Source organism: Aquarana catesbeiana, linkage group LG03, assembly GCF_042186555.1.
Source record: "Aquarana catesbeiana isolate 2022-GZ linkage group LG03, ASM4218655v1, whole genome shotgun sequence".
In the NCBI taxonomy this organism is placed as follows: Eukaryota; Metazoa; Chordata; class Amphibia; order Anura; family Ranidae; genus Aquarana; species Aquarana catesbeiana.
Window position 1 is genome coordinate 299,235,112 of NC_133326.1, and position 23,029 is coordinate 299,258,140.

The 23,029-nt window shown below is 45.7% G+C and overlaps 1 protein-coding gene across 18 annotated transcripts in view; it reads left to right on the top strand.

Annotated features, from left to right (window-relative positions):
- Positions 1–23,029, top strand: part of PPFIA2 (PTPRF interacting protein alpha 2) — a 544,100-nt gene that overhangs the window by 500,391 nt on the left and 20,680 nt on the right. Inside the window, exon 31 of one of the 18 annotated variants that reach the window (XM_073620235.1) lies at positions 9,519–10,405. The exons of the other annotated variants lie outside the window; for them this stretch is intronic. Within the exon in view, the coding sequence (XP_073476336.1) occupies positions 9,519–9,593 (75 nt within the window). The 3' untranslated portion in view covers positions 9,594–10,405. Of the gene's footprint in view, positions 1–9,518; positions 10,406–23,029 lie in introns of those variants that run through there. 18 annotated transcript variants of the gene reach the window in all.

Sequence of the window (23,029 nt, forward strand, 5' to 3'; positions counted from 1 at the left end):
GTAACTGCGAACTAACGGAGATAAAGCTTTGTCATTGTGTAGAGTGTACTTTGTTCTGCACTGTGTGGAACAATGTAAAACAATTTTACATTCACCATAATTACCCCGTTACTATCATTTCCTTTACTCTGAAAACTTCCTTTAGACTATTTTACATTTTCCTCCTTTTCTCCAAGTAGTTTTGTGGGTTTCTGTATGGCCGGCCATACATGGTTCGAATCTTCCTGCTAAACTGGCCGAGATTCAAACCGTTAATAGGCAGGCTGAATGTACCAAGTTGATCGATCAACTTGGGTACAACCAGCCTGCCGGACTCTATTGCGATTAGCAATGTCTTCTCCCGGTAGGCACGGCTACCCCTGCCCCCCAGCCGGGAGAAGACAAATGCTGATTCCCCTGTCAGCACTGTCTGTGTTGATTGGGGAATCGTGCAAATTTCTTTCCTATGGTCTGCCTAACAGTGCCACTTTTACAACAGATTACACTGGTGTTAAATTACAGAAGAGGAGTTTTTCATACTTTGTTCAGGCACAAAGTGCCAGTGAACTGAACTCATTTACTTTTCTGATCACTAGATAAACTCCTACTGGAAATCATAGACAAAAAATTATCCCAGTAAAAAATCTACAATTCCTTATAAAGTCGTCATTTTCTTGAACTTAGTACTAATGCAGGAATTCATGTTCATAAAGCTGATTGATGGGGGCGTGGCTTGGCAGTGGATGTAGACAGATGTATGGTCTACTAGATCCACCGAACAGCTGTGCATTTATCCTTCGGGCGTCTACCTTACTCTTCTACCTGCAGTTCTTCCTACACCTGATGAAAGGTGTGTCCTTGGGATATCCGGAGATACCTCTCTCAACCTCCAGCAGCATGTCAAAAACACAGATATACCTCCCACTCGGCCTCGGACAGCATGGGGCAAGATGGTGCCATGCTCCAAAAGGCCAGCCAAGGAGAAGTGCAAAGAGGCAGCTCAAAAGTTCTTTGCCAAGTCGATGCCGCGGGAGGCTCCCTCACCGCCAGATACACCAGAAGAACATAGCAGTAATCAATCCTAAGCCAATGATACGGTACCGCTGGAAGACTCATCTGCCTCCTTACATTTATGGGACACAGTGAGTACACCCCTAACTAATATGGCTGCCCGTCAGACCAGGCCCAGTGCCTGGACGTGCCGGAACCCACACTGAGGGATATCCTAATGACAGTCACCACACGTAACTCCTTCATTACTGAGCTTGCAGTGTAGGTTAAGGGGATTAAAGTGGAAATCACATTCCTCCGCCAACACATGCAAAAGCTGCGAGACGGCACTGGAAGGGCACCTGAGTATCTTAGAGGACGAATGGGTGCCAATGCAGCGTGGGGTACATTATCAACAAGCCTCACTGCCAAACATGCGGCTCGCCTTGATGACATGGAAAATTGTTTGAGGCAAAATAATGTCAGAGCAATAGGCATCCCAGAAAAAAGCGAGGGAAGAAACCCAGTGGCTTTTATCGAACAATGGCTAATTACTGTGTTCGGGAGAGACTCCTTTTTACCAATGTTCGCAGTAGAAAGGACCTCTACCACCAGGCAATTTTCCAAGAATCTTTCCCTTTAAGATACTCAATTACAAAGATTGTGATGTGATCCTCTCCAAAGCCAGGTCTATGGGAGATGCATTAGTAATTGGCAACTCAAAGATCTCATTGTTCCCTGACTTCTCGGCAGAGGTCCAAAAGCAACAAGCACAATTCACTGAGGTGAAGAAACACCATAGGGCTCTGGATCTACAGTATGCCATGTTGTACCTAGCTCGCTTACGTGTGGTAGCTAAAGGAGAGGCACATTTCTTCGAGAAGCCCTCCCTCATGTCCCAATGACTAGACAGAGAGGAACGCTCTCTCTGGGCAGATGCTGTGTGATGCATGCAGGCCACAGGATTCGGATATATCCAGCATTCTCAGTCACCATCTGAATGGCCTTATTTGCCCCTGATCTTTTTTCAAGATGGATCTGTGCAAGTGCTTGATATGCTTGTTCTTTGTTTATTGGTTTTAACGTTTGAGCACCATGCCAGTGTGCTTGGCTATGACATGTAGTCCAGCTGTTTCAACCCCCCAGATGCTGTTTCCACATGGACATTATCATACTGTTAAGTTAAGCTTATGGACCCTGTTGGTTCATGGGCCTTACTATTTTCTCTTTGTTGTTCTTGCACTGGAAGACAATTACTTCCTGGTTCTTGAAGGTCCCATGTGGTTAAATGACACCTCCATCCCAGGACTTAGGGCTGTTGACCCTATAGAGTGTTCTGCTTATTGTTCCACTCCTTCATTTCATCAGGACTCAAGTGTGTTGTATAACTGGATGGAATTCTGCACTGTTTGGTTAGATTTGTTTAACCATTCTTTTACAGCTTTGTTATGTCTAAATCGCATGGGATAATTAGCTGGAATGTGAGGGGGTTGGATAACATAGTGAAAAACTTTTACATACGGCTAAACATCTGGGTTCCTCTGTAGTGTGTCTGCAGGAGACCCATTTGTGCTCAGATCCAACCACTCCATTCTCTATGAGTTTGTTTAGCCATCAATTTTACTCTACCTGCTCTGTGCACTCACAAGGTGTTAGCATGCTAGTCTATCAAAATGTCCCATTTTCATTACATTGTCGGTTTCTGCCTCGTATGGTCGCTATATCTTTTTGTTATGCAACCTGGCTGGGCTGGAATGCATAATAGCCAACATATACAGTACATCCATCCTCCTTCCTCTACGGAAGCACTTAATATCTTAGCAAACTTTTTAGCTCATCATCCTAACATCCCAGCGTATGTCACAGGAGATTTTAATAACTATCTGGATGTCACCCTTGACAAATTCTCTGTCTCACCTCATGGTCAGGGACTGTTGGGACGTCAGATGCCCTTTACCAGACTTTTGGCAGAGATGGGTTTGAGGGATGTATGGCGTACACATACCCAGCAGTCCAAGGTTTTTTCCTGTCATTCTTCCTCGCATCAGGGCCTCTCCAGAATTGATCACGGTCTATGTAATGAGGAAATGTTTCCCATGATCCCTTCATCTCATTACGAGCCTTCTGCGTCAGTATTGTAAGAGTAATAGAATGAACCTAATTAAAATGGTTTGGTCTCTACAACTATTGTATATACTCCATAATTCTCCTCAATGGATACCGCGGAGGTTGTTTACATGTATAGAATCATTATTTAGATCCCTTATTTGGAATAAGAAGTTTGCTAGGATGTCTTTCCACTCTACAGTATAGCAAGGATCATGGGGAACTAGCAGTACCAAATCCTAGACTGTACTTTATGGCCTCCCAATTCCAACATCTAGGGGGATGGGGGATACCAGATGCTCCTGACCCGAGTCGGGCAGTCCTGCTTCTGGATAAGGCTTGCCTGCCTTCTCAAATTCGGAACCTACAATACTCCCTTTCAAAAAGCTTCGGGCTTTCCTTAGGGTAAGCTTAAAGCTGTCGGGTTTTCTTCAGGAAACACCTATATGGCATAATCCGACTTATGCAGAATTAGACAAGTTGGAGGGTTTTCAAACATGGGAGTCATTGGGTGTTCAATACACGTCTCAACTATTTCGTCAGGGGGTATTAAATCATTCTCAGAGTTACAGATTAAATTTGAGATACCGAGACACCACTTTTACAAATATCTGCAATTAAGGCACGCATTGCAGGCCCAACAGCTGACAAGCAGGAAATGAAGACCAGGTGATTCACTGTGGAATGAAGAGTACTGACAATTAACCGACAGAGGAGCACAGAGCGCAGAGAAGGAAGGGCTAAGCCCAGCCATGACCGTACTCCCTCAATGACAGCTCCCCCTTTGGAGGACTGCCAGGTTTGAGGGGAAAATGTCTATAGAAAGCAAAGAGGAGAACAGGAGCATGTATGTCCGAGTATGAGACCCAAGATCATTTCTCCGGGGTGCATACTCCTCATGGTTCTCAACCTGAACTGGGTGAAGACATGGTACCGAGGTGGTGAAGCATTTGCATACCACAGGTTTTAATAAGGAGGGATGAAATACATTTGGAATACGCATATTAGAAGGAAGGTCTAAAGCATAAGCCACAGGGTTGATCCTAAAAAGAATACAGAAAGGCCCAATAAACAGTGGTGCCAGTTTCAGTGAGGGAACATGGAGTCGGAGGTTGCGAGATGACAGCCAGACCCTGTCCCCAACTTGGTAGGAAGGCGCAGGGAGGCGTCCGCGGTCAGTATGGAGTCTGTACCTATCATTGGCATATCGCAAGGACTCTTGGACCTGTACCCAAGTGGAACGAAGACCACGGAGAGGCTCCTCCAATGCAGGAATGCTCTGAGGAACAAATGAGTCAGGCAACATGGATAGTTGGAAACCATAATTCGCCATAAATGGAAAGAATTGGGAAGCGGTATTGATGGCACTATTGTGAGCAAACTCCGCCCAGTTGTTATGGTGGTCAGAAATGTAGCAATGTAAAAACTGCTCCAAGGACTGGTTGGCTCGTTCTGTGGCTGCATTGGACTGCGGGAGACATGCAGAGGAGAAGGAAAGTTGAATTCCCAACTGCACACAAAAGGCTTGCCAAAACCTGGACCCAAACTGGCTACCCCTGTCGGAGATTATTACCTTGGGTAGCCATGTAAGCGAAAGATCTCCCGAGAAAAAATGGAAGCCAGTTCTTTGGATGTGGGCAACTTCTTAAATGGAATACAATGAGACATTTTCGAGAACCGGTCAACCACCATAAGGATAACTGTGTTGCCCTGAGAGCTGGGTAACTCCACAATAAAATCCGTAGACAGGTAGTCCAAGGCCTCTCTACATTAGGTAAGGGTTGTAGGAGGCCCACTGGAAGGTGTCGTGGTGTCCTACTCTGAGCACACACGGAACAAGCAGCTACGAAGGTGGCTACATCAGTGTGTAGACTAGGCCACCAGAATTGTTGGGAAATAGCCTAAATGAGTTGTTTCTTCCCTGGGTGGCCAGCAGCCATGGGAGAATAGTAAGTCTGAAGCACAGCAATGTGGAGACTCTCGGGGACAAATCAGCGGTCACAAGGTTTCTCAAGAGGAAAATAGATCTGAGCGGCAAGAATTCTGTCACCCAAAGGTGATGTGAGACTGGTACGAACCGTAGCCAGAATACGATCAGGAGGTATCACAGGAAAAGAAACTGACTCCATCTTGAAAGTGGAGGAAAACTGTTGTGACAAAGCATCAGCCCTTACATTCTTAATGCCGGGTAAGAATGAGACTATGTAATTGAAGCTTGACAAGAAAAGAGCCCATCACACCCTTCTGGGAGGGAGGCGTTTAACCTCAGACAAGAATGTGAGATTCTTTTGGTCAAACAAAGTCAGCCTTGAGACTCTCAAAAGGCATTAATGGAATCCAAAGACCAATTCTGTGGGTTACTGTCCTTTCTGGTCATATCAGTCAAGGGTTTGACCAGAGACAAGAAGTTACGAATACATTTCCTATATTAATTGGCAAAGCCAAGAAAACTTTGTAATGGACGTAAGCCCACAGGTCGGGGCCACTGTAGAACTGCCGAAAATTTCTCTGGGTCCATCCAAAAACCAGCAGTGGAAATGACATAACCCAGGAATTTAACCTGTTCACGATGAAACTCACACTTCTCCAATTTACAATACAGGTTATCATCTCTCAGCCTCTGAAGCACATGGCAGACATCTGTGTGGTGACTCTCTAGGGACTTGGAAAATATGAGGATATCGTCGAGATAAACCACCACACATAGCTGCAACAAATCTCGGAGGACATCGTTGATAAATTCCTGGAAAACTGCCGTGGCGTTGCAAAGACCAGACGCTATTACAAGGTATTCATAATGGCTTGTTCTGGTATTAAATGCAGTTTTCCATTCGTTGCCCTCCTTGATCCTCACGAGATTGTATGCCCTCTCAAATCAAGCTTTGTGAAAACTGTTGCTCCCTTGAGGGGGTCAAATAACTCTGTAATCAATGGAATCAGATAAGCATTCTTTATCGTGAAGCGATTGAGACCCCTATAATCAATACAAGGTCTCAATTCACCACTTTTCTTTTTCACAAAGAAGAAACCAGGACCAGCAGGAGACGAGGATTTACGGATGAATCCTCAAGAAAGTGCATCGGCATCAAACTCCTCCATGGCTTTGTCCTCTGAGACAGACAAAGGGTAAATCTGGCCACAAGGGGGTATGGCACCAGGATCTGAAGAAGGTGCTACGTTTGAAACACGTCAGCCAGCAGTGGTTTGCACGTCCTCTTCATAGGATCTGGAGACTGCCACCAGTGGACAGATTGTCACAAGTTAAAGATTATCTTTAGCGTGATTTTCATCTACCTTTGTGAGTAGTAGTTTTTACGTGTTCTTTTAAATAAACTTGTTTAAGGATAATGCACAAGGCTGGTGCTCCTTCTCTCTTTTGTTTTTTGTATGGCACCAGGATGAAGGTCAATTGTGCAATCATATGACTGGTGTGGAGGCAAATTACCGGCTTGATCTTTGTCAAAGACATCGCTAAATTCACGGTACTCCTCCAGCAGGGAGGAGAGTGAAGAGGTGCACAAGACCTTAGCCACTTTCTGAAAACATGTCTTTCTGCACTGTGGCGACCAGGAAAGAACCTTAGCATGAAGTCAATCAAAAGAGGAGTTGTGCCTCTGTACCCAAGGATAATCAATAAGCACTGGAAAATGAGGTGAGGAAATGACTTGGATGAATTTGATTATATCATGGTGAAGAGCTCCTACAGCCATGGTCAACAGAGCAGTCTCCTGAGTCACATGGGCAGGCTGTAGAGGTCTCCCATCAATAGCCTCAATGACAAGTGGAATAGCATGAAACTGCAGCGGAATCGGGTGCTTAGACACAAAGGCACCATCTATAAACAGGTCTGCAGACCCAGGGTCGATTAGAGGCTGTATCTCGATGGACAACTCAGACCAAGAAAGGGTAACCGGAACCATGGGCTTATCCTTCTGGATAACTGGGGACGTAAAAATGCCACCTAAGGTCTGTCCCCTACAGGACCTCAGGTGCAAGCGTTTCCCGGACGGGTAGGACAAGACTTCAGGAAGTGATCTGCCTGGCCACAATAAAGGCACAATCTCTCCCTCCTCCTAAAGGGCCTCTTGTCCGCAAAAAAGACGTGTGAAGCCAACTGCATGGATTCTACTTCACTGGCAGACTCAGTACCAGGAGGCATGGGAGTTAAGGGAGGCAAGGGTGGGACTGCAAAGCTCAGAGCCAAACGTACAGGAGACCATGAGAAAAAGCAGCCATGAGGGCCTCATTGTTCCAATCAACCTCTGCTTCCAGAGTATGGAATTCAATGGCATAATCGGCAACAGTTCTCGTACTCTGTTTGATGGACATGAGGCTCTTGGCAGCAGAAGTGGAGCATGCGGGAACGTCAAATACCCTTTTAAAGGAAGCCACCAACTCTGGGTAACTCAGAACGACAGGGTTTTGTGTCTCCTATAGAGGGTTTGCCAAGGCTCTCTCAGAAAGCAAAGAAATCACAAAGCCTACTTTGCTTCTGTCCATGGGAAATGCCTGGGGCAGCATTTCAAAGTATATTCCAACCTGGTTGAGAAACCCTCTGCATTGAACTGGATCGCCCTCAAATGCAGGAACGGCCTGTAACACAGGTTGTACCGGAACAGCCTCAGTGGGAGGATCCAAGTGAGCAGTGCGAATCAGGAGCGTCCGTAACGCTATGGCAAACTGATCCATTCTGTGATCCTGCTCATCCAATTTGGAAAAATATTACCAATAAGTGGATTGCCTGCATCTTCTGAATTCATGGCCTTCGCCTACTGTCAGGAATCATGAATCAGACTGAGACAGAAGTGCAGTAAAATCACACTTTTTAATAAAATGGTAAAATGGTATAAACAGAGCAAACATAGTCAAAACATAGCCAGGGTTCAATAACCAGAGCGGGTAGTCGGAACAAGCCAGTGAAACAGGAATCCAGAGATCAGCGTAGTAGAGGCAGTAAACAGGATCAGGAACCAGAAGGGAAGTCAGCCAGGCAAAAGTCTTTAACAGGAAAACACAGTATCTGGATATGTTGACCAGGCAAAGGCACAGGAGATCTGATCCAGGCAGTTTAAATAGCCAGTAGGGCTAGCTGACGAGCAGGAAATGAAGACCAGGTGATTCACTGTGGAATGAAGAATACTGGCAATTAACAGACAGCTGAGCACAGGGCTCAGAGAAGGAAGGGCTGGACCCTGCCCTGACAGATGCTTAATCCGATACCTCCTGGCAGGGCTGCTGATTGGCCAGTACAGCGTTCTCAGCATAGCAGGGGGGCCGGGCAGCCGAACAGATGATCAGTGTGGCGGTGGGGGGAGTTACAAGCACCAATCTCCCTGTATAGCTTTCAATAAAGCAGCTGACAGACGTTTCTTCTCCTCTCCCTCCCGTGGCTGTCAGCTGCTTTATTGAAAGCTATACAGGGAGATTGGTGCTTATAACTGCCCACATCACTGCACCAACCACCCCGACTGTCCTGTGTGTCCTCTGGCTCCCCGGGTCCTCCTCTGGTTCCTGGTGTTCTCCTCCAGCTCCCCGGGTCCTCCATGTGCTCCTCTAGTTCTCTGGGTCTTCAGGTCCTCCTCCGGTCCCCCCCTCCTCCCAGATCTGTCAGGATAGAGAGCGGAGAAAGGAGCCGATATATATGTCCTTTAACGGCTCCTTCCTTTTCTGAATCACTGTCTTTGTCCATTCATAACGGAGCATTGTAAACAATGCTTCAGTTTATGAATGAACAGGAGCCTCTGTCTCCTGTTCAGTCATCTTCAGTGCAGCCGAGGCTGCAGAGAAGAGGACTAGGGAATCTGTGTCCTCAGTCCTTTTCCCTGTCTCGAAAGGGAGATGTCAGAGGTCTGTTTAGAACCCTAATATCTCACCAAAGCCACCCCCTAACAGGGCTAATAAAAAAAAAGAAAAAAGCAAAAAAAGAAAGAATTATAATTAATATTTAAAAGTTAAATTGTAAAAAATAATAAAAAATAAAATTAAAAAACCCACTGACCCCCCACCCCCCCCCCACACACACACACACACACAAAATAACATTGTAAAAAATAAATAAATAAATAAATAACAAAAAAATATGAATTGTAAAAAACTAAAAAAAAAAAGTGTAAAAATAAAATAAAAATAAAAAAACTACTGACACAATCCATGCTTCATCAGTGCTGCATATTAGTGCCTCCTCATCAGTGCCACCCCATCAGTGCCGCCCCATCAGTGCCGCTGCATCAGTGCCACCTATCAGTGCCCATCAGTGCTGCATATTAGTGCCACTGTCACATGACATTTTAAAAAGTATCGGTAATCAGTATTGGCGAATACTTGAAAAAAGTACTTGTACTTGGTCTTAAAAAAGTGGTATTTGTGCAACCCTACTTACAATCCATACCATCCATCTCAGTCTCGCCTTCACATAAACTGTCCCATTTATTTCTGCTGCACAGGGCATACCGGACTTCATCGCAGGTTTATCGTTGGGGGAGAAGAGACTCGCCTATATGTCCGAAGTGTTGTGGTGAAGAGGGGACGCTTATACACTTGATGTGGCGATGTCCTAAACTCTTCCGATATTGGAGGGAAGTGACTGATACCATCTCAAGGGTATACAGTGGACATAAAAAGTCTACACACACAAGGAGGAAAAAGTTCTGAAATTATTTATCCTTGTCTCATTTTTTTACATCACAGAAAACTGACATTTTAACAGGGATGTGTAGACTTTTTATATCGACTGTATATGATCAAGGTCCCATTGGACCCTATAGTTTGTTTATTGGGAGTAATAGACGAAGACCTTTTTCCCCCTCCAATAAATATTGCTATGATACCACTGCTATACCTTGCCAGAAAACAAATCCCCAGATTTTGGCTGTCCCCAAATATTCCTTCCATGAAAAATTGGATAGAACAGGTTAATCCGACACTTATCCATGAAAAGTTGATCTATCAGCATTGAAACGCGAACAGGAAATTTAACTCAATCTGGCAGGCATGGCTGGACACCCCTGGAATAACTCAGTTGGTTATGCAAAGATTATTTCAAGTTTGAGAGTGTGATATTTATTATCCCTTCCACTTGGGGGTGGACATGGAGTTCTGTCCCCAAACAAGTCACCATATGCGAGTGAGTAAAAACTTGTAACTGCTAACATTGTATAGGGTATTCAGAGGATTTTTGTCTTCATGGGATAGTATAACCTTCCGTTGTGCATTGGCCCCTTGGCCGTGGTTTTCTCTTCCTTTTACAAAAAAGACTCTATTACTGTTAGATTCTGTTTGTTTTTGTTTTAAATTTATAATCTGGTGCCAAGTTGTACTCTTATACTGGGTATGTGCCCTACTACGCTTGTGATCCAATTTGTTGGAGAACTTTGATCTAGTGGGTAAAGTGTTCCTTTTATTTCTGTATTACTGTATTTTTCTTTTATATTTTGGCCGCCCTTTGCTGTATGTGTAACCACATTATGTGTATTTTGTTCTTTGGCACAATAAATATTTTTCTGATTAAAAAAAAAAAAAAAAAAAAGAAGTGGATTGATGGAGCTGATGATTTTCATTTACTTTTTTATTTTTTTTTTTATTTTTTATTTCTACCTGGTAAATCAAAATGTAAACATAAAACATATAAAATATTCTGAGGTTATGCTGCTTAAAAAAGACCCTATACCTAACACAGATGAGCAAAATCTTACAGAAAAATGCTTACTGCACTGTAATGTAACTTAAGTTAGTTGCAACTAAAATAATAATTGGACATATATATTGAACATATATTCTATAGACAATCAAAACCTTTCAGAACATCCCAGAAGGTGGTGTGCATTGAGGAGTCATTTCTGTATTCCAATGCAGGCTGATATTCTATGTATTCATAAAAATATAAACACTGCAAACTCTGAATATACCCATGCATTCAGAGTCTATGATAGTAAGGACAGCAAAGTTGACCCTCCCTGCTGTCCATCGTCTCCTAGGCCCAAATTAAAAAATTGCAGAAATGTTCTGTACCCACAGGAAAATAAATGCTTTGTATAAAGAGTCATTGTCATTGTCAAGAGACACCAGCTGGGATGACCAGATGTAGACAAGGAAACTGGGACCAAACAATGTATAATGAAATACATGTATTAACAGCAAGCAAGAAGATATGCACACAGCAATAAATAATGAACATAAACAACAAGTGACCAACACCCAAAAAGCCTAAGTAACAGAAACCTAACAAACTAATCATATAATATATACAAAATATATACAAATGAGGGTCACGGGCAACAGGGAATACCAGGGATGCAAGAAAGGGGAGGAATCAGGACTAGGCACAGGAACAAGGGGAGCAAGAGTAAGGCAGCAAGGTACAGGATACATGCTAGAGCCGGAGTATTTAGAATCTGGCAGCAAGAAAGGCAATCAAAACACTGACGCAAGGTGTGTTAGTAGAGACAAGCTTAAGTACCCTCCCAGCAGCTGGGGCCAGGTGGAGATGATTGCAGGAACCTGCTGGCTGCTGGGAGACACCTGCTGGTGGACACCAGAACTGAAGCTGTCCACCCAGGGAAGCACAGTGCCACCAGCAGGTGAACCAGGTCCTGACTGTTCCCCCCACCTTAATGAATGGCCTCTGGACGCTCCACTGTGCCCCATTGCTTGTGTCTGGAGGTTGACTGAGAACCTTGCTGCCAGGGTCTGGAGGCTGACTGAATACCTCGCCGTCAGAGTCCAAAAACTGGTTGGGTTCCCTGCTGGTCAGATCCCTGAGGAGGTGCAACACCAAAAGCTTACAATTCCTTAGTGCAGCATAGATCCCACTGCTGGGATTCTGATTCCAGGATGTCCCATCACTACTGGACCTTTCCCATTCGGTTAACAAGAGACTGCCACGCATTTTAACTGTCTCCCAGGTCTATCCCCCTGGATACCCAACTCGGGTCCCCGAATGCACCTGGGATTGCGGAGATATCGCCTAGGTCAGGACAAGGTTCAAATCGAACTCTGCCCTTACGTAGAAGACCTCTATTACTGGGGCTCTAATAGACAGTGCAGCTCTCACTTTCCAAGTGGGTATCTGGACCTCCCAGCTTTTCCGCAACAGGACCAAACGACTGCAAAAGAAACTCAGGACAGGCAACTGTAGGGATCTCAGATCAGACAGATAACCCATGCAAGCCACATGACAAAGGAAACCAAGAAGCCTTAGACCCCTCAGCAGGCAGGAGCTTGACCCAGTTAACAGAGTCCAGCTGGGAGGGCGCCCGGGAATCAGCATAGACCAGCTAGGCAGCTGTCAGCAGGTCACCAGTGGCATGCATGGCAGAGGACAGCAATTCACCGGCAGTAGGCATGGCAGAGGACAGCAGGGCAACAGCCGCAGGCATGGCAGAGGACAGCAGAGCACCAGCGGCAGGCATGGCAGAGGACAGCAGGGCAACAGCCGCAGGCATGGCAGAGGACAGCAGGGCACCAGCAGCAGGCATGGCAGAGGACAGCAGGGCACCAGAGGCAGGCATGGCAGAGGACAGCAGAGCACCAGTGGCAGACTGCACCCAATCGGCAGGCAGCATAAAGGCAGACTGCACCCCATCGGCAGGCAGCATAGAGGCAGGCTAAACCCCATCGGCAGGCAGCATGAAGGCCGGCTGAATCCCATCGCAAGCAGCATAGAGGCAGGCTGAACCCCATATGCAGGCTGTGTAGAGGCAGGCTGAACACAATAGACAGGCAGCATAGAGGCAGGCTGGACCCAATCGGTAAGCAGTATGGAGGAAAAATGGACCCCATTGGCAGGCAGCATGGAGGAAGATTGGCCCCAATTGGCAGGCAGCATGGAAGAAGAATATACCCCATCGGCAGGCAGCATGGAAGAAGAATGGACCTCATCAGCAGGCGGCATGGAGGAAGAATGGACCCAATCAGCAGGCAACATGGTGAAAGAATTGATCTCATCAGCAAGCAGCATGGAATCTGGAACTGGCTGAATAATGGTTGAGTCAGCAGTGGATAGTGGCAGGATTGAATGAGCAGGAGAAGACTTCTGTTTCTTTTTTGGTTTGGATATTAGAGTCATGGAAGCAGTTGCATGATGCTGACCAGAGTGTATTGCTGTGTACTGCTGACGGAAAAGTAGTAAACACTACTGTGGAGCAAAGAGAGAGGCGTAAAAAGTAGAGGAGAGGAAGAAGTCTGAGAGGATGCTATGGGTAACGGGACTGCGAGGGGGAGCCTTCAGTGGATTACATGTGGAGAAAGTGTGGTTACTGATAGCAGGGTACTGATCTACAGGAGGCAGGGAATGCTCAGTAGCAGCTGTGGTTGCTAAGGGTAACAAAGGAAGAGATTCTTGATGTTTAGAGGCAGATCTGTATTGGTGCAAATCATATGAACCTGGGGATAGTATTTCTGACCAGGCTTGTAGCAGAGGCTGAACTAAGGTCAGTTTGCATTTCCCTTGGTCGACTAAAGAGTGCACAGCAGTAATACAATCTAACAGCACCTGTTGTGAATAAGCTGAATACTGCTGGCAGGACCGCCATCAGGGAGGGACAGCTGATACAATTGTAAGGGGTCCGAGCATCTGGAGAGGTCTGACCAGGCCAGGAGAAGGCAGGAGCAGGTGAAGGGGAACCATGTTGTGCAGTATAGAAATGATCTCAGCAGCTTCTGCTGCTCTGTTTCATTGAGCTCAGACATTGAGCTCTTTACTGCCACCTCTGGCTACTATGTATATGTGCAGGCCTCGTGTGAGCTGCCTGTACTGTGCTATGTAGTGTGATCGGCTGCAGCTCTTCTGTGTCTCAGCAACATGTCAACTTTGTGGAAACAAGAGCTGGAACTAGGTAGGAGAACCTCCTTTACAAGTAGGGGCACATGAAGGAAAGGGAGTGGGCTGTTTGTTTACAGGGAGAAGCCAGAGTTTTGTGTGTTTACAGATGTGTATATGTGGGGGGACTGACATATATACAGTAGTGAGGGGGGCTGACATATATACAGAAAAACAGAAAAAAGGCAGCGCCGCTCTAAGGGTAGTAGATTAGTAAAACAAGGCTTTAATAATGTAAAATGTGCACTCACATTTGAGTATTAAAAACAGGCATGAGTTAGTTCTCCTAAGCATTGCAGAGTCTCATCTGGTTCCAGCTGGGCTGTGGTGGGGTCAGACCCCGGCTGCTTCCGGTGGTGTCCGTAGCTCCGAGGCATGGGATTCCATGGGGAGCGGGGGGCGTGCCCATAGTGCTCGCGTTCGGAGCATGCGTGCTCCTTCGTCAGGCGTGGGTATCAGCCATGATTGATGTTGGTTATATAGGGAGAGAGGAGGGGGGGGAAGGGGCGGTGTCCAAGAGTGATTGGCCAGGCAGCATTGGTGCGTGTCTAACACACGCCAGCAGGAACAAGTGTGGGAGGGTAAAAAGATGAGATGATAATGTCGCCCGTAAGCGCAGAGAGAATAATTATCAGAGGGGAGAATGAAAAGTGGAAAAAAGGGGAAGTAAGTAAAAAAGAAGGATTAGAGATTGAATAAATGGATAAAAAGTGATAAAAAATGATAAAAAATAGAAAACAAGAGAGTAAGAAAAAATATATACAAAATATATAAAAAATATTAACATAGAAAATAAATAGAATAAAAAATATAAAAATTATTAACATTATAATAAGGAAGAATATGAAGTGAGAGAAAAAAAAAAATAGAAGGGATGGGTGGGAGGAATGCGAGTCATATATGTGCGCATACAACTACCATGTATCAGGCATATGTGCGCACTTGCATGTATGTATGCATACATGCGTGCGCATGGCAAAATTACATGTGGAATGTAGTAATAATGATAGTGGGTGAGAGCGGGGAGTATTGGAACTGGAGTATACTAACAAAGAAGTATTGGCGGTATAGCCTGAGTAGATGGGGTAACTGTGGAAGAAAGAAATGTCATGGGGTGGTGGGGGGCGGGGGGCACTAAGCAAAGCTGGATGGAGGGAGTGGTGGTATGTGGATGGTATGAAGGTATGGGACTGACGCACCTATAGGGTATTGTAATAAAAATGTGTGTAAGAATAGGGAATATGCAGGTAGGCTGTGAAATGAAGGAAAAAAGAAAAAAAAATTATATATAAAGGAGGGAGGGGACTGATATATATACAGGAGTGAGGGGAGCTGACATATACAGGTGTGAGGAGAGGGGCTGAGTGCATACAGGTGTGAGGAGGGGGACTGACATACAGTGGGGACGGAAAGTATTCAGACCCCTTTACATTTTTCACTCTTTGCTATATTGCAGCCATTTGCTAAAATCATTTAAGTTCATTTTTTTTCCTCATTAATGTACACAGAGCACCCCATATTGACAGAAAAACACAGAATTGTTGACATTTTTGCAGATTTATTAAAAAAGAAACACTGAAATAGCACATGGTCCTAAGTATTCAGACCCTTTGCTGTGACACTCATATATTTAACTCAGGTGCTGTACATTTCTTCTGATCATCCTTGAGATGGTTCTATACCTTCATTTGAGTCCAGCTGTGTTTGATTATACTGATTGGACTTGATTAGGAAAGCCACACCCCTGTCTATATAAGACCTTACAGCTCACAGTACATGTCAGAGCAAATGAGAATCATGAGGTCAAAGGAACTACAAAGAGCTCAGTGACAGAATTGTGGCAAGGCACAGATCTGGCCAAGGTTACAAAAAAATTTCTGCTGCACTTAAGGTTCCTAAGAGCACAGTGGCCTCCATAATCCTTAAATGGAAGACGTTTGGGACAACCAGAACCCTTCCTAGAGCTGGCCGTCCGGCCAAACTGAGCTATCGGGGGAGAAGAGCCTTGGTGAGAGAGGTAAAGAAGAACCCAAAGATCACTGTGGCTGAGCTCCACAGATGCATTCGGGGGATGAGAGAAAGTTGTAGAAGGTCAACCATCACTGCAGCCCTCCACCAGTCGGGGCTTCATGGCAGAGTGGCCCGATGGAAGCCTCTCCTCAGTGCAAGACACATGAAAGCCCGCATGTGTCATGAAAGCCCGCAAGTTTGATAAAAAAAACACCTGAAGGACTCCAAGATGGTGAGAAATAAGATTCTCTGGTCTGATGAGACCAAGATAGAACTTTTTGGCCTTAATTCTAAGCGGTATGTGTGGAGAAAACCAGGCACTGCTCATCACCTGTCCAATACAGTCCCAACAGTGAAGCATGGTGGTGGCAGCATCATGCTGTGGGGGTGTTTTTCAGCTGCAGGGACAGGATGACTGGTTGCAATCGAGGGAAAGACGAATGCGGCCAAGTACAGGGATATCCTGGACGAAAACCTTCTCCAGAGTGCTCAGAACCTCAGACTGGGCCGAAGGTTTACCTTCCAACAAGACAATGACCCTAAGCACACAGCTAAAATAACGAAGGAGTGGCTTCACAACAACTCCGTGACTGTTCTTGAATGGCCCAGCCAGAGCCCTGACTTAAACCCAATTGAGCATCTCTGAAGAGACCTAAAAATGGCTGTCCACCAACGTTTACCATCCAACCTGACAGAACTTGAGAGGATCTGCAAGGAGGAATGGCAGAGGATCCCCAAATCCAGGTGTGAAAAAACTTGTTACATCTTTCCCAAAAAGACTCATGGCTGTATTAGATCAAAAGGGTGCTTCTACTAAATACTGAGCAAAGGGTCTGAATACTTAGGACCATGTGATATTTTTCTTTTTTAATAAATCTGTAAAAATGTCAACAATTCTGTGTTTTTGAACTTAACTGATTTTAGCAAATGGCTGCAATATAACAAAGAGTAAAAAATTTAAGGGGTCTGAATACTTTCCGTCCCCACTGTATACAGGTGTGAGGAGAAGGGCTGATGCATACAGTGTGTACAGGAGTGAGGGGGGGCTGACATATACAGTTCTGCTAAAAAAAACTCTTAAGGACAGCAATCACATGAAACCATTTATTATCACATAGTTTTTTGGATTCTTTTTAAATCATAGAAACCACCCAAATGGCCCTGATAAAAAGTTTACATACCCTGGAATGTTTGGCCTTGGTACAGACACAGAAGGTGGCACACACAGGTTAAAATGGCAATTAAAGGTTAATTTCCCACATGTGTGGCTTTTTAAATCACAATTAGTGTCTGTGTATAAATAGTCAATGAGTTTGTTAGCTCTCACATGGATGCACTAAGCAGGCTAGACACTGAGCCATGAGGAGGTAGAAAAAAAAAACAGTCAAAAGACCTGCGTAACAAGGTAATTAAACTTTACAAAGATGGAAAAGGATATAAAAAGATATCCAAAGCCTTGAATATACCAGTCAGTACTGTTCAACCACTTAATAAGAAGTGGAGAATTTGGGAATCTCTTGATACCAAGTCAAGGTCAGGTAGATCACAGGTAACCTCAGGAGAAATACGGAGTGCTCTGGAAAAAGATGGTGTGGTTATTTTTAAGGAGCACAATACGATGAGACTGAGATACGAGAAGCCTTTACTGTACAAGTTCCACAAAAAAGCCTGGTTACAATATGCCCAACAACACCTTGACATGCCTCATTGGCTTTTTTGTGGCATTGGCGCATTAAAGGCTTCCTTCTGGTAGCTCAACCATGCAGATCTTTTTTGTTCAAGTATTGTTGAATCATGCTCCTTAACCACTTGTCGACCAGCTTCTGTACATATACAGCGGTAGGTTGGCTCTCCTGTTCAAATCACCGTATATGTACGGCTGCTCCTTTAGCAGGCTTGCACGCTGGGGGACCCAATGCGCGTGGCCTGCGCTAACTAGGGAACACATTTAACCCCTTGATCGTCCCCTATTGTTAACCCCTTCCCTGCCAGTGACATTTACACAGTAATCAGTGCATTTTTATAGCACAGATCGCTGTATAAATGTCAGTGGTCCCAAAAATGTGTCAAAAGTGTCTGATCTGTCCGCCACAATGTCGCAGTCCCGCTAAAAATTGCAGATCACCTTTATTACTAGTAAAAAAAATAATATTAATAAAATTGTCATAAAAATACCATAAATTTATCCCCTATTTTGTAGACGCAAAAACTTTTCCACAAAGCAATCAATATACGCTTATTGGGATTTTTTTTACCAAAAATATGTAGAAGAATATATATTGGCCTAAAATGATGAAGACATTTTTTTTTAATTTTTTTTTTGTATATTTATTATAACAAAAAGTAAAAAATATTGTTTTTTTTTCAAAATTGTCACTCTTTTTTTGCGTCGCAGTGCTGTATTGCAAAAAATGGCCTGGTCATGAAGGGAGCAAATTCTTCCGGGGCTGAAGTGGTTAAAAACAACCACACTGTCTTTTTGGAGAGCAGCCTTTATTTCTCCTGCGGTTACCTGTGGGCTTTTCTTTGTATTCTGAGCAATTCTTCCGCCAGTTGTGGCTGCAATCTTTCTTGGTCTAGCTAACCTTCGCTTGGTATCAAAAGAGCCCCCAATTTTCCACTTCTTAATAGGTGATTAAACAGTACTGACTGGCATATTCAAGGCTTTGGATATCTTTTTCCATTTTCTTTCCATCTTTGTAAAGTTTCATTGCCTTGTTACGCAGGTCTTTTGACTGTTCTTTTCTACCTCCTCATGGCTCAGTGTCTAGCCTGCTTAGTGCATCCATGTGAGAGCTAACAAACTCATTGACTATTTATACACAGACACTAATTGTGATTTAAAAAGCCACAAATGTGTGAAATTAATCTTTACTTGCCAATTTAACCTGTGTGTGCCACCTTCTGTGACTGTACCAAGGCCAAACATTCCAGGGTATGTAAACTTTTTATCAGGGCCATTTAGGTGATTTCTGTTATTATGATTTAACAAGGATCCAAAAAACTATGTGATAATACATGGCTTCATGTGATTGCTATCCTTAAATAAAAGAATTTTTTTTTTTGGCATGTTCAGTCATTTTTCAATATTAATGCCAACATTTTACAATTTTTGCCAGGGTATGCAAACTTTTGAGCATGACTGTATGCAGGTGTGAGGGGGGTGGGGTGAATGTGTATAGGTGTGAGGAGGGGGGCTGACATATACAGGTTTGAGGAGAGGAGCTGAGTGTGTACAGGTGGGAGGAGGGGGGCTGACATATACAGGTGGGAGGAGAGGAACTGAGTGTGTACAGGTGTGAGGAGGTGGGCTGACATATACAGGTGTAAGGAGAGGGGCTGATGCATACAGTGTGTATAGGAGTGAGGGGGGGCTGACATATACAGTTCTGCTAAAAAAAACTCTTTTAAGGACAGAAATCACATGAAACCTTTTATTATCACATAGTTTTTTGGATTCTTTTTAAATCATAGAAACCACCCAATATACATATACAGGTGGGAGGAGAGGAGCTGAGTGCATACAGGTGTGAGGAGGGGGGCTGACATATATGCAGGTGTGAGGGGGGTGCTGAGTGCGTACAGGTGTGAGGGGGGTGCTGAGTGCGTACAGGTGTGAGGAGGGGGGCTGACATATACAGGTGCGAGGAGAGGAGCTGAGTGCGTACAGGTGTGAGGAGGGGGGCTGACATATATGCAGGTGTGAGGGGGGTGCTGAGTGTGTACAGGTGTGAGGGGGGCTGATATATACACAGGAGTGAGGGGGGCTGAGTACATACAGGTGTGAGGAGAGGGGCTGAGTGCTTACAGGTGTGAGGGGGGGGGGCTGATGCTTACAGTGTGTACAGGAGTGAGGGGGGCTGACATATATTCAGGTGTAAGGGGGGTGCTGAGTGTGTACAGGTGTGAGGGGGGCTGACATATACATAGGAGTGAGGGGGGCTGAGTGCACATAGGTGTGAGGAGAGGGGCTGAGTGCTTACAGGTGTGAGGAGGGGGGCTGATGCTTACAGTGTGTACAGGAGTGAGGGGGGCTGACATATATGCAGGTGTGAGGGGGGCTGAGTGCGTACAGGTGTGAGGAGGGGGCTGACATATAACGGTGTGAGGAGAGGAGCTGAGTGCAAACAGGTGTGAGGAGGGGGGCTGAGTGTGTACAGGTGTGAGGGAGGCTGACATATACATAGGAGTGAGGGGGGCTGAGTGCACATAGGTGTGAGGAGAGGGGCTGTGTGCTTACAGGTGTGAGGAGGGGGGCTGATGCTTACAGTGTGTACAAGAGTGAGGGGGGCTGACATATATGCAGGTGTGAGGGGGGGCTGAGTGCGTACAGGTGTGAGGAGGGGGCTGACATATAACTGTGTGAGCAGAGGAGCTGAGTGCATACAGGTGTGAGGAGGGGGGCTGACATATATGCAGGTGTGAGGGGGGTGCTGAGTGCGTACAGGTGTGAGGGGGGTGCTGAGTGCATACAAGTGTGAGGGGGCTGACATATACACAGGAGTGAGGGAGGGACTGAGTGCGTACAGGTGTGAGGAGAGGGGCTGAGTGCGTACAGGTGTGAAGAGGAGGGCTGATGCATACAGTATGTACAGGAGTGAGGGGGGCTGACATATTTGCAGGTGTGAGGGGGGTGCTGAGTGCGTACAGGTGTGAGGGGGGTGCTGAGTGTGTACAGGTGTGAGGGAGGCTGACATATACATAGGAGTGAGGGGGGCTGAGTGCACATAGGTGTGAGGAGAGGGGCTGTGTGCTTACAGGTGTGAGGAGGGGCGCTGATGGTTACAGTGTGTACAAGAGTGAGGGGGGCTGACATATATGCAGGTGTGAGGGGGGGCTGACAGATAACTGTGTGAGCAGAGGAGCTGAGTGCATACAGGTGTGAGGAGGGGGGCTGACATATATGCAGGTGTGAGGGGGGTGCTGAGTGCGTACAGGTGTGAGGGGGGTGCTGAGTGCATACAGGTGTGAGGGGGGCTGACATATACACAGGAGTGAGGGAGGGGCTGAGTGCGTACAGGTGTGAGGAGAGGGGCTGAGTGCGTACAGGTGTGAAGAGGAGGGCTGATGCATACAGTATGTACAGGAGTGAGGGGGGCTGACATATTTGCAGGTGTGAGGGGGGTGCTGAGTGCGTACAGGTGTGAGGGGGGTGCTGAGTGTGTACAGGTGTGAGGGAGGCTGACATATACATAGGAGTGAGGGGGGCTGAGTGCACATAGGTGTGAGGAGAGGGGCTGTGTGCTTACAGGTGTGAGGAGGGGGGCTGATGCTTACAGTGTGTACAAGAGTGAGGGGGGCTGACATATATGCAGGTGTGAGGGGGGGGCTGACATATAACTGTGTGAGCAGAGGAGCTGAGTGCATACAGGTGTGAGGAGGGGGGCTGAAATATATGCAGGTGTGAGGGGGGTGCTGAGTGCGTACAGGTGTGAGGGGGGTGCTGAGTGCATACAGGTGTGAGGGGGGCTGACATATACACAGGAGTGAGGGAGGGGCTGAGTGCGTACAGGTGTGAGGAGAGGGGCTGAGTGCGTACAGGTGTGAAGAGGAGGGCTGATGCATACAGTATGTACAGGAGTGAGGGGGGCTGACATATTTGCAGGTGTGAAGGGATGCTGAGTGTGTACAGCTGTGAGGGGGGTGCTGAGTGCGTACAGGTGTGAGGGGGGGACTTATATACAGGAGTGGGGGGGGGCTGAGTGCGTATAGGAGTGAGGGGGCTGACATATATGCAGAAGTGAGGGGGGGTGCTGACTGCGTACAGATGTGAGCGGGGGCTGAGTGCGGATTCAGTGAGATGCCCCGTGGGTAGGCTCTGGGGAATGTTGGTGCTCAGGCTAGGCGGGGGGGGGTGGGCAGGGCAGTCCTAAAGCTGTGTTAAGGGCCCAAAAATTTCTGATGGCTGCCCTGACTGCTGGAGAAAGGAACCTGTACAATTTTCTAGCAGCCATCCCAGAAATTCAACCTGAAACCTACTTAAGGGAGGAGTGAAAACATCATGGCCCTAAGAGGTAAGCGGAAATAACAATTCAGAACAGACCTGAACCAAAGGCTGAATTTCAATAATGAAAACCTGCCCTCATCAACCAAAACATGTGCTGTCAGAATGCTTCCCAACAGTTCCTCACCAGTGAGATCCTGCCAAAATGAGCGACAAAAATCTTAATTTCCTAATGCAAGTTGCCCATGACAAATAGCTCCCCACACGCCTTGTGCTGTTACAGAAAACATTAGGCCCAAGCAGTGTTGCATGACAGAGTGGCATCACCGCTCATCTGGTATCTCATATCATTCGGCACAGGGGATTTTGGTGCCAGCTTTGACAGAGAAAGAAGCAGTAAAGGGGGGCGCTGGCAAGCTGATTGCCAGTGGGTCAGTGCACCCACACACTGTCACTGTTTCTTTGCCCTGAATAGTTGAGGAAATTGGAAAAATAGCGGTGGACCTGTAGAATTATCTCACTGGTTTTTGCCATCCTAAAGTATTGATGTTGATGTAAATGATCTGGTTCCTGGGCAGGCAGCTTCTACAACCCCAGAGGATCTCCACAATCTTAATGGCTTAAAGTATAATGAAACAAAAATTTTAATAAAGCTCCACACCACTGCTATAAGGTCCAACTATATTCCAATACAAGTCTGGAGGACAATCCAAAAAAGGTAGCCTCAAGTTGATTGAAACAATGTAAACAAATCAGAAGTGACCTGAATATACAATGGTATTTTTCCAGTGTGAATTATAAGCAAAGGCCTTTCATCAGCTTGTTTGGCAGTCCAGCTTTTAGTATAGCAAATCAGCCTCTTTGCCCCCATTTGCCCAGTATGAATGTACATGCAGTATCACAATAGCTTTCTACATTTTTTTTATAAACACGCCCCTTGGTGTATGTAAACCCTATAACAATGAACTTATTCTATTTTCTCCCTTGTGATCTGTTACATATACTATTGAAAGAGTTTTGTTATATCTGTTAGATAAGTCACAAAACATCTGTCAATCATGTCAGAAATTTGTCAGCTGAGGACTTCCCGTGCTCTACTCTTATCGGTTAACATTGTTCCTAGCCCTCTGTGTGGACTACAAAACACTACATCCCTATGTTATAAAGAAGAGGAGAAAGTGAGG